We start from the raw sequence: 14,757 nt of genomic DNA, 5'->3' as shown, positions 1-14,757 counted from the left end.
GAGGTTAAAGACTTAGCCAAATCAGCTAAGTTGATAAACTGTTTTTTGATTGGATGTTAAAGAAATTATTTCACAAAACGTTAGTGTGTACGAACGGGTGTGCACATATATACATATGTATAAACATAACATAGTTAGATGTTTTTTATTCCACACCTTCAATTCAATATTAAATCATTCATTATATTCAATTAATTGTGCTCTTAGCAAATAAAGAAAAACTACCAGAAATTTGGGAAGAATATGAATATACTAAGATTTATCATTTACATTGATACAGCAACATCCTGGCATTGATACAGCAACATCCAAACTAAATGAGAAAACCTCAATCACAAAATAAGCAGATTAGAAAACTGCGCTAAGTCATGGAAGGGAATGGCAAAGGGGTAAGATCTGAGAAATTTTTAAAAACAGAAAAGAAAAACAAATGCTAGAGGAAAAGAAGGTAATAAAGGATGCTTTATTATCTTACTAAAATGTTTCACTCTGTACTAGAACGTAGGTTGACTTTATGATTTACCCTTGAAAAAATCACCTTAAATTGGGCACTAACATGAACATTCCAAATACAGACATTTTCAAACTCAGTAAACCTTACCCTATTAACAAAATTCATCTTCTTGCCACAAGACACAGAGACATCTTCTACAATAACTTAGCAAAGCTACAGTGACTCCTGTGTCGGTGTACGCAGTTAAAACACTACACGGAAAAAAGGATCCCTCAAGAGACACTGCCACATCTCAACCTGAACAACAGTGATGAAGCATAACCAAAAGCCCCAGAGAATCCTTTCTTATATTTATTATAATTGACACTTATAAGGCTCAAAACTGGGGAAAACTAGATTCGGTTCCATGTAGTATCATCACATACCCCACCAACCCCCCCCCCCCGCCCCCGCCAAAAAACCAACATAGATCTTTCCACTGAGAAGTAATCCATAGGACCACAGGGTGGTTGGCAATTTTAAAGGTCACCTACACCACAGACATTCTCTTATTCTGTGGCAAATAAGGCTTCCGCAGCATCACAGAAAATTTACAAAATACAATCCCTGTATGATTAGATTCATTATTTCAATGCCAACATTAAAAACTGAAAATTCAATTAACTTACTTTTCCAGATATAGGGTGACCAATGGGGAACTTAAGGTGGTAGATGGTTTCGCTAACCCTAGGGTCACGATGGCTTCATGCAACTGTTTCACTGTTTCGGTTTCACCTCGTAAAGCTGCGCCATTTAGGATGTGGAAAAAGGACAAGACTGTTGCATCTTTGACAAGAACATCCTTCTCTTTCATCTCCTTTAGAATGTTAATAGCATCTACAATGAAGTAGCACAAAAGACCCTTAGGTAATTTCATGTAGGGAAAACAAACTGCTATTAAAACAGCATTTCAAGCCCAGCAGGAATGTAAATTCTAGTGTATAATGCCGATTTCAAGTTAATTACTACTTGCATTTCTAAACGAGACTACAATTATAAATCCACAATAGCATGGTTTTATCATTTCCCTGCAACTTTGACTACAAATTATAGATAGGGACTGTGTGCCCACTCTGCACCACATAACCCTGTACGGTCTGCCCTATAGCTGTAAGATCCTCCTAAATGGATGCTTTTATCGTTCAGAGCTAACATCTGCTAAATCACACCATTGTTTCTTCAGCAGATGGCTTGTCAGGAGGCCAGATAATAAAGATGTGTTTACACTGTATATACAGCCAGACTAATGGTCTGATACCGATAGGGCCTGTTTGCTATGTCGATACTAATTAGCCAAGCAGAGCCAATGAAAGCTTTCCAAAAGACTGCATGTTAATACATTAGATTCATTAAGCTTCATTAGGAAGGCAGAAACAAACATTTTAGGATATGGAATAAGTGCATTTTTATAATGTTGTTATTAATTATTGCACAGACAAAATGTTTTGACCGCTTTATAGAAAGTGATTTTAAAAAGCAGGCTAATCTTCATAAAGGACTGTCTGTGTTAGAAAAATTTCCTAGGGAAAAATTCTACGATCAAGTCAAATACTTTCTCCATACATTTTTCACTATGATTTAAAAACAAAAAAATCTTCTCTAGGAATTAAAGGAAGACAGACAGTTTTTTTTTAAAGCTTCCAAATAAAGCCTAATGAGAAAGTTAAGAAATAAATAGTTAAGAATAAATTATTAAGTATAATTATATTAGGCTTAGAATTATCCCCCCCAACTGTAAGAAAGTTAGAGGATACACATCAACTATATAATCAGGCTCTTCCTGCAAACTTCTATGTGAAACCTTATTGAAGTATACATTTTGTTAATGTTATTAGAAGTGAAGACAAAGACACCTGCAAAATTCATATTCTTAAATAAAGGTTATATTTACAGGATTTATGTTCAGCCTTCCAGTGTTCTTAAGCAAAAACAAAGCCATTAGTGCAGGCATATAGGCAAACTGTGCCATAAGTCATGATCTTCAAACTCAACCCAAACAGCAATGCTAATAAAAACTAGCTGCAGAAATGCAAAAAGCACTGAGCTGTGCAAATGTAAATGACAAGCTTGCCAATCCATTAAAACTAATGGCCTACACTGTCCATGCAGCTCTGGTTGGATTCACATGCAAATTTGTATGCAAAGTGTTCAAGCACTTTGCAGGATGGACATGATATACCATTAATATCAATTCACATCTTATTCCAGTGGCAAGATACTTGCATCACACATTTCCTTTATGTGCTGATGCTTACCTTGGAGCTTGCCATGTTTTCCCAATACTTTAACGAGTCTTACATACTTGCCGGTGTCAAGGACAGCAGAAGAATCTAAACGGTCACTAAAAATTAAAGCCATATTTATATAATGTTAGAAGTTGTTTAACTGTTAATAGCAGTGCAGTTATCTACTTGATCACTTTTCCAAAAATCTCAGAATCTGAATTTTTATTAACACTGGCTTCTACCTTTTAGTTCAGGTTTATTTGGGGGGCCATATACAAATCTACATGCAATTATATTCAAAGAAGTAAAAATGTAATACTACATTTATACTATATCTTTCCATCTGCAAACGATACGAATAAGGAATGTTTCTGTTTCATGGCACTTAAGGTGATTCTCACTTTGTTGCAAATACTGAAATACTCCCAAGAGACATTTTTATTTGGTAAATCTATCAGTGGGAAGCCAAGGATACCTGAGAAACAGACAGAATTCTGTTCACACTACAGTACAGAAAGGGGGATATTTAACAAGCCTTATATCATAGTTACATCACTGTTGTGATATGCAGTTGTATAATCAAGAGGAAAAAATCTTGGCTTCAAGAAATAGAATGTCTTATCACACTTAAACAAAGACTTCTTGCTGAAAACAAGCCATAATTAATCAAAGAGTATTACAGTATGAAATTTCAAAAGCACTCACAAAAGAGAATTTTTAAAATTTACATTATATCAGAGCGGTCTTCACTCTACATGAGCCACCAAGGACTGTATAGCAGCATAAATGCTGATGATTTGTTTCACTGCCAGGGTACTCACAATTCTCGTTTCAGGTTCAATGCATCTTCTGCATTATCATGTCGACAGCACAAATTTATTAAAGCTGCATAGCCACCGACAACCATATCTGATTCATATTTTGCCTTCAATTCAAGAGCTTTTTGCATGTTCTAAAATAAAGGAAGGAAATGAAAAAGAAGTAAGAAATTAACATAAAACTGTAAAATTTCTAGTTTCCATGTTCAGAGTGTAAAAAAAGTTAACACTACTTTTAAAATAAATGGATACACATTATTAACTTCATCTTGCTCCCTGATATTTTTAATCCACCTTCTAAAAAGCAGGAAAGATATATATGAAGGATTCAAAAGATTTGTTATCTGCGCTGCGAAACTGACCACTATGCTAAATTTGATGTTTTAGGTTTGGATACTGTATTATGAAAAAAGACTTCCAGATTAAATATGTACCAAGTGAGTCCAATTTCCATGCACAGAAATATATATCACTGCCAAGTTCCTCACAGTCCATAATGTGCAGGAAATATTTTAGAATTTAATAGTGCCATATTATAACCTTAAAGTCAGCTGTTATTTTTTTCCCCTTAAAACACAGGCATACGACCAAATGACACTGAACTAGAAACTGAAAAAGTCTAGTGATATACCCCAATTGCAGACACACACTAAAATGAACACAAAGTACAGCTGGACGCCTGCTGAAAAAAGGCAAGAGACCCTTTATCTCAGAAAGAGCTTTTTTCCAGCAGGAAAATGGAATTTCAATCCCTGCATTAACAACCTAGTAATATTTGACTTGCAAATGACTACTGCATGTATCAGTTGCTTGACAATCTAGATATGAGAGACCGGAGCCATGGCTTGAAAGGACATTTGGCATGTATGATAAACCTATCACGGCTGTTACTATCATTCACTTTGCAGATTATCGTAAACAAACTACGGCAACCCGAAAACATGCCATTCAAGGTGCAGCTGAAGTTAGTTAACCTCTTATTTAATTGCATTCTTCACAGACATGATGTATAATAATCAATTTTAAAAATAATAAATTTCATATTGGGCTTTGCTTACTTTTATCTGTAAAGAATTTTTTACCTTAATAGCACATTTAAAGTATTTAAACAAACGTTACCTCTTCTGAACATAGCATTAATATGAGCTGCTTTAGGATATCACCTATAGGTTGATTTTCAGCTTTTAGCTTTTCAAGTTTAGACTCCAAATCAGATGATGAAGGCTGCAAAGCAGAAATGGGAAGAAAAAAGAAAAAAAGAAATTTACTACAAAGAAAATGCACCCTTTGTCACTCTTCTCTTTGAACTGCCCTTTCCTAAATGTCATAAATGCTATCAAGGATATTAATGTGGGATTTGGGATGGACTCGAGGGGTTTATAAAGCTCCTGATATTATATGCAGATTTCTTAGATATAATTTCTGGTAAATGGCTTTTACCAACTTCTTAGAACTATGCTAGAGGCAAAAATGTTAGGAACCACCAGTTTTAAAAGGACATAATCTAGAACTCTCATTAAATGAGGTTATTACAGCATGGAGAATCTACTCAAAAAACATACTTACTTTTCTAGAGTCTGTCTTCTCTCTTTCAACCAATATATTAACATCCTAAAATCAGGATTTAAATTAGGATTAGAAAACATATGGAAAATATACTAGCAAATGTCAAAAGCAAATTTTGTAAGTCTCATTTCTTTTTATTTTTCCATTTCCCAAAATATTCCTGAAATTCTCTTCAGACTTATAACCACTGTAAAAAACACTTTTAAATACATTCTTCAATATATAAACAGCATTCACCAATAATCAATAAAAAGCCTTGTTTTAAAGGCTATCACATTTAAATAAATTTTGGCCAAAAGCAATATATTTAAATAAAACTTTGACATGCCTCTATGCTTGGGGCTGGTGCACACTGATGACCCAGAGAGATGTTATCGGGAGGGAGGTAGAAGGGGGTTCATGTTTGGGAATGCATGTACACCCGTGGTGGATTCATGTCAATGTATGGCAAAACTAATACAGTATTGTAAAGTAAAATAAAAAAAAAAAAAAAAAACTTTGACATGCTTCTATATATAAATTGAGCATTTTAAGAAGTTGATTATTATTTCACACACACCTTAATCAATTCAGGAACATGGTAGCTATCCAGCAGATTACGAATGCCTCTGTAGATATTTTCAGGAATTTTTACATTCTGTGCAAAGGGGAGGGAGGAGAAGAAAAAAAAAAAAAAACAAGTTTTAGACAACCAAACTGAAATTTGTCTAACAGAAATTATCTCAGACATAATTTAAGTCTCCAAGTCATGTATGTCATTGAGAAGTGGTCTGGTTGTACTTAAAAGCAGCAATTTCAAATCTAATAGATACATGTCAGACAGGACAGGCATTATATAGCAAAAAATGAAATGGTACCATCTCCTTCAGTTGATGGAAGTATTGTCTCAAATGCTCCTCCTTGGCCTGTACCTCTGAGTCACTCATGCTGTCAATCAAGTTATAAAGAAAATAGCCAACAGCTTCTGTGGAAAAAAACAAGAGAAAGCATTCCACTAAAATTACTGAGACTGTCATGTTATCAAGATTAATTTATAAGAAATCATTTTGGTGTGAGATGTCACCCTGATGAGAGGCTCTGAAATGGCAACAATGATCACTGAGGCATAGAGATTATGTGGTTTGGGAGCACACATCTAACTGGTGAGTGAAAGGAATATTAATTATTTTCAGACCAAGTGACAGCTTTTCGGTACTGAATCTTACTTCAATCTATTTTTTTCTACCACTCTGTGACAGAAGTGGTCCTGCCCAAGGCCTTACCCCTTTCCTGTCCAAATCACAAATAGTGAGAATAAATAAATGCCTCGTATATATTTCTATATTAATTTTTTGTGGGCAATATTTAGGGAAACATAAAATTAGAGGATTGGTAAATGTTGAGTATAGAAAGTTAAATAATTTTAATAAGATGTAATATTCCTGTGGAGAGCTGCCTATTAGCCAATGAAAAACCGAGATTAACAAAGATGTTTCATAACAACAGTAATTTTCCTATGCATCCAAGCATAAAATGTATAGGGCCATGTGTTAATACACAGGATAGAAAAATACGAACTTTCAAGAAAGATACCATATGGTTTTGTGTGTGTGTGTGTGTGTGTGTTTTAACAGAAAACCACATATGCTAGGCTTTATCACATGAAAACAAAAATCATTAAATGTCAAAATAATGTATTTTCAGTAATAAATAGTGGAAAAATCTACAAGACCTCTTTACCATTCTATATGTCTAAATTATACCTGCAAAACATTAAAATCACATAAACACTACAGATTACTGATTTTTAAGGCTATTTTGATGGATGCTATCAGAAGCATTTCCTCAATATCTGAAAAGAAAAACCATCCCAACCCTGTCTTTAGAAAAACAATTATGGTAATACCAAACACCTCACAGATCTCAAAATGATGCGGTTATCAATGTAAAGATTTATAAACAAATGTTTTCAAATTTCACTTTCAAAAACAAAATGTTTACTGCTGTAATCCTTCTAGCCCATCATTACACAGAAGAATGGATTTGTGGATAAGTTACAATCATCAAAATTGAAACGCTACCCGTTGGTCCTGGAGGCTCCTGGCAATAACGTCCATCCTTGTACAACAGTTCTGTTATCTGGTAAGACAGAAAATGCGTGCATTGCAGCAACAGAAGCAAATTAGAACAAACACAATCTGAAATTGAATTCTTGAAATAATAAAGCCTCTCCCTAGTAAGGTATTACTCTATGTCACAGTAATTCAGCACCACCCCAACTTGCCAAGGAGACTGTTTCGTTTTTAAATAACAGGTTAGTCTTTTAAAAACAAAACAAACCCATGTTGAAGGAAAACTGCAGTTATTTCATGATACATCACTAAGAAAACCTCTAAACTGTTCTGGTTATATATTGTTTTAAATAAATTGTTACTGTAGAAAACAGCTTACAGGAAGCATCAACCAATGTCATTTGCCATTGTACTGTTTTTGGTCTTGCTGAAATTCAACCAGTTTCCTTCTTTTAAATGAAGTTTTACAGCAGTAAGAAAGTAAAATATCCTGAAACACTAAATAATCTTTTCTTTTAAGTTTTTCAACATTTTGCCAGTCATTTTAATGGCATTAAAGCAAAATGGGGGCTTTCCTGGTGGCTCAGATGATAAAGAATCCGCCTACTACGCAGAAGACCTGGGTTCAATCCCTGGGTCAGGAAGATTCCCTGGAGACAAGGGAATAGCAACTCACTCCAGGAATTGCTTCCTAGGGAATTCCACCGACAGAGGAGCCTGGCAGGCTGCAGTCCACAGGGTCACAAAGAGTCGGATAGGGCTGAGCAACTAACTCTTACTTACTTAAAACAAAAGGAGGTCAAAAGTTGTAATATGTTTGTTCTCACTGATTCTTATCAACTGAATACACAAATTATAAGACTTACTCAACATTAACTCTACCCACAAAATTTCAATTAAAAAAATCCAAACGTATTTGATGACAAAAGCCTACGATACTGATGTGTAACTTTTGAACACAGTATTTAGACTATATATCAACAGCCTGGAGATAGTAAGAAAGGAAGCATAGGTTTCTGAAGTGATATGAGCAATTACTTCATCTGTATACTTCGATTGAACTTATTCGCTCTTTAGATAGTGTCTGCTCAACTGCTAAGTCGTGTCCGACTCTTTGTGACCCCATGGACAGTAGTCACAAAGCTCCTCTGTCCAGGGGATTCTCTAGGCAAGAATACTGGAGTGGGTTGCCATTTCTTTCTTCAGGATAGTGTCTGGCCATAGCATAAGTATTAACAACTCAAACTACAGTTACTTCTTTAACTACGTATTTTCTAATATGGAAAATTAGGTAAACCTGATCACATGCCACTTCATTCAACAATGAAAGCATGATGCGGTAATAACAATCCAAAGGAAAGTTAGGGCAGAAACTATTAAAAAGCAAAGCAAAACAATCCTATCTATAATTTTTTTTTAACCAACCCAGACGTGTAGAAGATAGACAATAAATTCTACCAGAAGTTGTAGCCATACATTAGACATATGACAGCCACATTAAAACCTAATTTTGAACAAAGACACATTTAATAAGCCAATGAAAAAGTCTTTATAGCCAAAAAATTACTTATAAATATCTTAACCACCTAACTGACTTATATAGTGTGAATGGCAGTTTAATACTAAAAACAGAACTGAAAGAAAATAAGATTTTAAGAAATATTTAAAATGGGAATTCCCATCAATAATGTGCATTCTGATAGTGTTGTTTATTCGCCAAGTCATGTCTGACTCTTTTGCGACCCCATGGACCTTAGCCCAACCAGAATCCTCTGTCCATGGGATTTTCCAGGGAAGAAAACTGGAGTGGGTTGCCATTTCCTTCTCCAGGAATCTTCCCAACGCAGGGATCAAACTTACACCTCCTGCATTACAGGCAGATATCTTGTAATTCAACATAAGGATTGTTGTACTTCCTGCATAAAAGCGGTTAATTTCTTAAAAAGACAGTAGTTTAAAAACTGATCTGTTTATCATTCATATACAGATATACATATAGATACACTTGATGCTTCCTAAGTGACGCTAGTGGTAAAGAACACACCTGCCAGTGTAGGAGACGTTAAGAGACATGGGTTTGATCCCTAGGCCAGGAAGATCCCTTGGAGGAGGGCATGGCAACCCACTCCAGTATTCTTGCCTGCAGAATCTCTTGGACAGAGGAGCCTAGCAGGCTACAGTCCACAGGGTCACAAAGAGTCGGATACAACTGAAGCAACTTAGTACATACAGATAGGTACACTTACACAAACATGTATAACATCTATAACATGCATATATTTTTAAAAATAATTATTAAATACGTATGATCACTGCCATAATGTTAACAGTTATTTTTTAGAAAAGTTGAAAACTTAAGAATTTAGGACTAACTCAAGGTCACTTCAACAATAAATTTCATGATCCAGGAAGGTAGTTTTAAAACTAAAAGTACCAATTCAAGATTCTAAATTCATTAACTTATAGTGATGCATGATAAATGTATAAAGCTATTATAGCTTGCTTTTTACCTATCACACTATGATTTGCAATATTAGGAATACTTACCTTGCTCCAAAGATTTATATTCATAGACCTGCGGGGGGCAGCAAAGGATTAAAAATAAACCCAGAGGTTTAAAAAACATTAAAATACACTAGCAATCATTATATGCAATACATACAGATCAAAGCCTTAAAAAAAAAAAAAGTTTCCAAAAATCAAAGCTAATTTTCAGAAAGATTGATTCACTTATTTTGAACCCTCAAAATAGAGTGCTTTGGACACGAATCACTAAGAACCATCTCTAAACCTTGGGGTCCCAGTTTGATGGAACAGGGTATCTGCATGGTCTCAAAGGATCTGCCTGAGACTGCTTATTACTTTTCATGGTAAAGACAGTAACAACACAGTGGAGAAACTGAACCAATATCTTCACTGAGTGATCAAACTTAACATCACTAATGAGGCGCTGACAGACACATTTGAGATTTAATTTCCTGAGAAAAACAGAACAGCATTCCTGTGGTATTCCAGTCAGAAACGTAACATGAAGTTACACATGAGGAACCATCATGAGGAATGTTCTAGAAAATAACTGGCCTGTATTCTCCAAATCTGTTATATGTCATAAAAGACAAAGGCTGAAGAACTGTTCCAAATTAGAGAAAATTAAAGAGAAAAGATGACTAACATCTATTCCTTGACTGGATTCTGTATAGTGAGTGAAGTCGCTCAGTCGTATCCGACTCTTTGCAACCCCATGGACTGTAGCTTACCACACTCCTCCATCCATGGAATTTTCCAGGCAAGAGTACTGGAGTGGATTGCCATTTCCTCCTCCAGGGGAATCTTCCCAACCCAGGGACCAAACCCAGGTCTCCTGCATTGCAGGCAGATGCTTTACCATCTGAGCCACCAGGGGTTCTATATAAGAGGGAGGAAAATATGGGCTCCTCCAAAAAAAAGAGTGAAAATACTTGACAGAACTGGTATATGAGCTCTATTAGATAAAAATATTCCATCAATGTTAAATATCCTGAGTTTGTCAACTGTGATATGGTTGTATAACGGAAAATCCTTGTTCTGTGGAATTGTGTGTATCTGTACATGCTTAAACACGTGCCTGACTCTGTATGACCCCAAGAACTGTAGCCTGCCATGCTCCTCTGTCCATGGGATTCTCCAGGCAAGAATACTGGAATGGGTTGCCATTTCCTTCTCCAGGGCATCTTCCCGACCCAGAGATCGAACCCATGTCTCTTCCATCTCCTGCACTGGCAGGTGGATTCTTTACCATTGAACCACCTGGTTGTGTAAGGGAATATCCTTGTTCTATGGAATTATATACTGACATATTCAAAGATAAAGCATCATGACATATGCAACCTAAGCCCAAACAGCTCCAAAAAAATTAAAATTTATTTGTGTGTGTGTGTGTGTAAATAAACGGAAAGTAAAATGATAATTTCACAAAATGCTAAAAGTTAATAAATGGGGTATGTAAAAAATCTCTGTACTACTCATAATTTTCTATAAATCTGAAATTATTTCAGGAAAGCAAATAGAATAGCTCACTCAAATTGTGACTGTTTAAAGGAAAAACTATTTACAAAACTGGGTAACCAATGAACACTAGGTCTTAGGCTATTTGTAAGCTTTGTAAACTTATTGTCTATAAGCTTTGTATATTTATATATTTGTATATTAATTCAAACATGGAATCTACTTTCAGAAGATTAGTTATGTGTTTTAATGATAATATTACAATGCAAATATAATGTATATTTTTACTATAATTATGTATACTTACATTGTAAAAATACCCACAAAACTTACAGACCTCTTAAAATCGGCACCCACAAAAATTCACAGGCCTCTTTAAACTTGAGATTGAGCAGTTTAGAGTGAACTGTTTTGGTACAGTGAGTTAAGAAGGCACTTGTTTTTACTTTAAAAACATTCCAAATGAACTACTGACACAAGGCAGCTAGGATGGATCTGGGGGCACTACACTGACTGGAAAAACGCCAATCTCAATATATGATTTATGTAACTTTTTTTCCATTTATCCAACTTTTGCAAACTAAAATTATAAAAACTGAGAACAAATCAGTGGTTGTCACAGATTAAGGATGGTGAATGGAAGCTAAAGAGGTAATGGCAGGGAGGTGGGGAATTTGTCGTGATGGCATAGTTCTGTATCTTCACTGCAGTAATGGTTACTCAAGTCTATGTATGTGATAAACTGTCAGAACTGCACACATACATTGTACGAATGTAAAATTTCCAGTTTTGGTAATGCACTGTAGTTATATAAGATGCAACCACCGGGGGAAAATGGGTCCAGTGTGTATAGGCCGTTTGTGTCTTATCCTTGCAACTTTCTGTCACTCTAAAATTATTTCAAAACAAAAAATAAAACGTGTTCCATGCCCTGCTAGAATCCTCTGCCTTACGATAAAATCATTCCTCCTACTAAAATACATTCAGAAAGTTTTTAAAAAGATGAACCTGTATTTTGTAAGTGGAGAAAAATGTTTACAAAGCCCTGCATTGTACACATATTCTTTTTCATTATAGTTTATCACAGGATACTGAATACAGCTCCCTGTGCTATACAGTAGGACCTCACTGTTTCTACAGTAGTTACAATCTGCTACTCCCAAACTCCTAATTTATTCCTCCCCCCTTTTCCCCTTTGGTAAATCTTAACACTCTTATGATAGAAAGCGAGGAACTAAAGAGTCTCTTGATGAAAATGAAAGAGAAGAGTGAAAAAGTTGGCTTAAAGCTCAACATTCAGAAAACTAAGATCATGGCATCTGGTCCCATCACTTCATGGGAACTAGATAGGGAAACAGTGGGAACAGTGGCAGACTTTATTTTTGGAGGCTCCAAAAATCACTGCAGATGGTGACTGCAGCCATGAAATTAAAAGACGCTTGCTCCTTGGGAGAAAAGTTATGACCAACCTAGACAGCATACTAAAAAGCAGAGACATTACTTTGCCAAAAAAGGTCCATCTAGTCAAAGCTATGGTTTTTCCAGTGGTCATGTATGGATGTGAGAGTTGGACTATAAAGAAAGCTGAGTGCCGAAGAATCGATGCTTTTGAACTGTGGTGCTGGAAAAGACTTTTGAGAGTCCCTTGGACTGCAAGGAGATCCAACCAGTCCATCCTAAAGGAGATCAGTCCTGGGTGTTCACTGGAAGGACTGATGTTGAAGCTGAAACTCCAACACTTTGGTCACCTGATACGAAGAGCTGACTCATTTGAAAAGACCCTGACACTGGGAAAGATTGAGGGAAAGAAGAGAAGGGGACGACAGAGGTTGAGATGGTTGGATGGCATCACCAACTCAATGGACATGGGTTTGGGTGGACTCCGGGAGTTGGTGATGGACAGGGAGGCCTGGAGTGCTGCAGTTCATGGGGTCGCCAAGAGTCGGACACGACTAAATGACTAAAGTCTGTTTCTGCTTAGTAAATAAGTTCATTTGTAACATATTTTAGATTCCACATGTAAGTAATATTGTCTTTCTAACTTACTTCACATACATAGCATGATAATCTCTAGGTCTCTCCATGTTGCTGCAAATGGCAGTTTCATTCTTTTTTATGGCTGAGTAATATTCATGTGTAGGTGTATATGTGTGCACACACTACATCTTCTTTATCCATTCGGAGACAGCCTCTTCTCCTCTACACATTGATAAGTATCAAGACTAGTTTGCAATTGCTTTCTTACTTTCTGGTCTGTAACTAGTTAAGAAGTTGAAGGCAAGAAGATTCCTGTTCATCCTTGAATTACCTATTATCTCACAGTCTAGACCTAAGCACACACTAAAAAGAGTTAGATTTCCTGAGTACTCACAAACTATAGTTCATGAAGTATCTTCCTTCTCCTTATAAAAACATCATGAGTGGGAGCCTCACTGGCTGACTGAAAAGAGGAACTTAACATCTGGCACTTAACTTGGTTGATTTCAATTGGAGAATCCCAGGGATGGCGGAGCCTGGTGAGCTGCTGTCTACGGGGTCGCACAGAGTCGGACACGACTGGAGCGACTTAGCAGCAGCAGCAGTGTCAGAAACTTGATTTTTTTTAACATGTGAAAGGCCCTACTGTTCAGTGGTGCAGAGTCCCACTTCTCAAGCTCAAACTATTGCCACCGGGTCAAAAAATCTCCTTATATCCCAGAACTCTATCTATAGACTACAAAGCCTTAAATGCCTCCAAGACAATTCTTCAAAATATAATAATAATTTATCTTAATTGGAGGATAATTACAATATTCTGGTGATTTTTGCCATACATCAACATGAACCAGCCATGGGTGCACATGTGCCCCCACATCCTAACCACCCCCACCCTCCACCCTCCGCACCCCATCCTTCTGGGTTGTCCCAGAGCACTGGCTTTGACTGCCCAGCTTTGTGCATTGAACTTACACTGGTCATCTATTTTACATATGGTAATATACATGTTTCAATGCTCTGAAACATTTGTTTTTGGTATGTTGCATTGTCAACAGAAGTTTGAACTATCTTCAATGACATTTTGTCTCTCACAAGTAACTCAATATTTTTGGTGGTAGAGTTTTCAGTAATATTGAAAATATACGTGGCCTTGTTTCTCATTTGAACTTTGTTCAGTTAGGGGTACTGTTAAGAGGAAAGAAAGTCTTATACTAAACATCCTCTGGCCTTGGATTTGACAGAAGAATTCACTAACTTTATCAGTCAGAAGTAAATATCTTTTAAAATACTTTAAAAATAGTTTAAAAAAAACTTAATAGTAAAAACTCCCTAGTAACCTTGAATAATCCCTAACTAATAAGCAGTATTGAATTTTAAACATTTTTATATAGGTGACTTCACATTCATAGGTTAACAGACAATTTAGTTTATATATTGGGAAACTTTGGGAATGCATTACACTTGACTGGTATTCAATGACCATCTCCTGAGCTTATCAACTTACAGAAATACTAGCTTGCTACTTAAAGACCACTCTAAGAATATATGTACAGAAGTGTTGGTCTTCCCCAAATACTGTGGGATGGCATCAAAAAATCAATCTGTGCCCAAACAGGTGACAGAACACATGGAAGGAACTACTG

The 14,757-nt window shown here is 36.0% G+C and overlaps 1 protein-coding gene across 1 annotated transcript in view; it reads right to left on the bottom strand.

Annotated features, from left to right (window-relative positions):
• Positions 1–14,757, bottom strand: part of LRPPRC (leucine rich pentatricopeptide repeat containing) — a 100,979-nt gene that overhangs the window by 52,208 nt on the left and 34,014 nt on the right. Inside the window, exons 15-23 of the mRNA XM_015094408.4 lie at positions 9,701–9,728; positions 7,163–7,220; positions 5,960–6,066; positions 5,662–5,739; positions 5,103–5,147; positions 4,656–4,760; positions 3,540–3,670; positions 2,749–2,834; positions 1,123–1,330 (exon numbers count right to left, since the gene is read on the bottom strand). Of these exons, the coding sequence (XP_014949894.2) occupies positions 1,123–1,330; positions 2,749–2,834; positions 3,540–3,670; positions 4,656–4,760; positions 5,103–5,147; positions 5,662–5,739; positions 5,960–6,066; positions 7,163–7,220; positions 9,701–9,728 (846 nt within the window). The remainder of the gene's footprint in view (positions 1–1,122; positions 1,331–2,748; positions 2,835–3,539; positions 3,671–4,655; positions 4,761–5,102; positions 5,148–5,661; positions 5,740–5,959; positions 6,067–7,162; positions 7,221–9,700; positions 9,729–14,757) is intronic.

The sequence above is a fragment of the Ovis aries genome, chromosome 3, assembly GCF_016772045.2.
Source record: "Ovis aries strain OAR_USU_Benz2616 breed Rambouillet chromosome 3, ARS-UI_Ramb_v3.0, whole genome shotgun sequence".
NCBI lineage: Eukaryota > Metazoa > Chordata > Mammalia > Artiodactyla > Bovidae > Ovis > Ovis aries.
The sequence above is the reverse complement of the archived record's forward strand: the minus strand, read 5'-3'. Positions and strand labels throughout refer to the sequence as shown.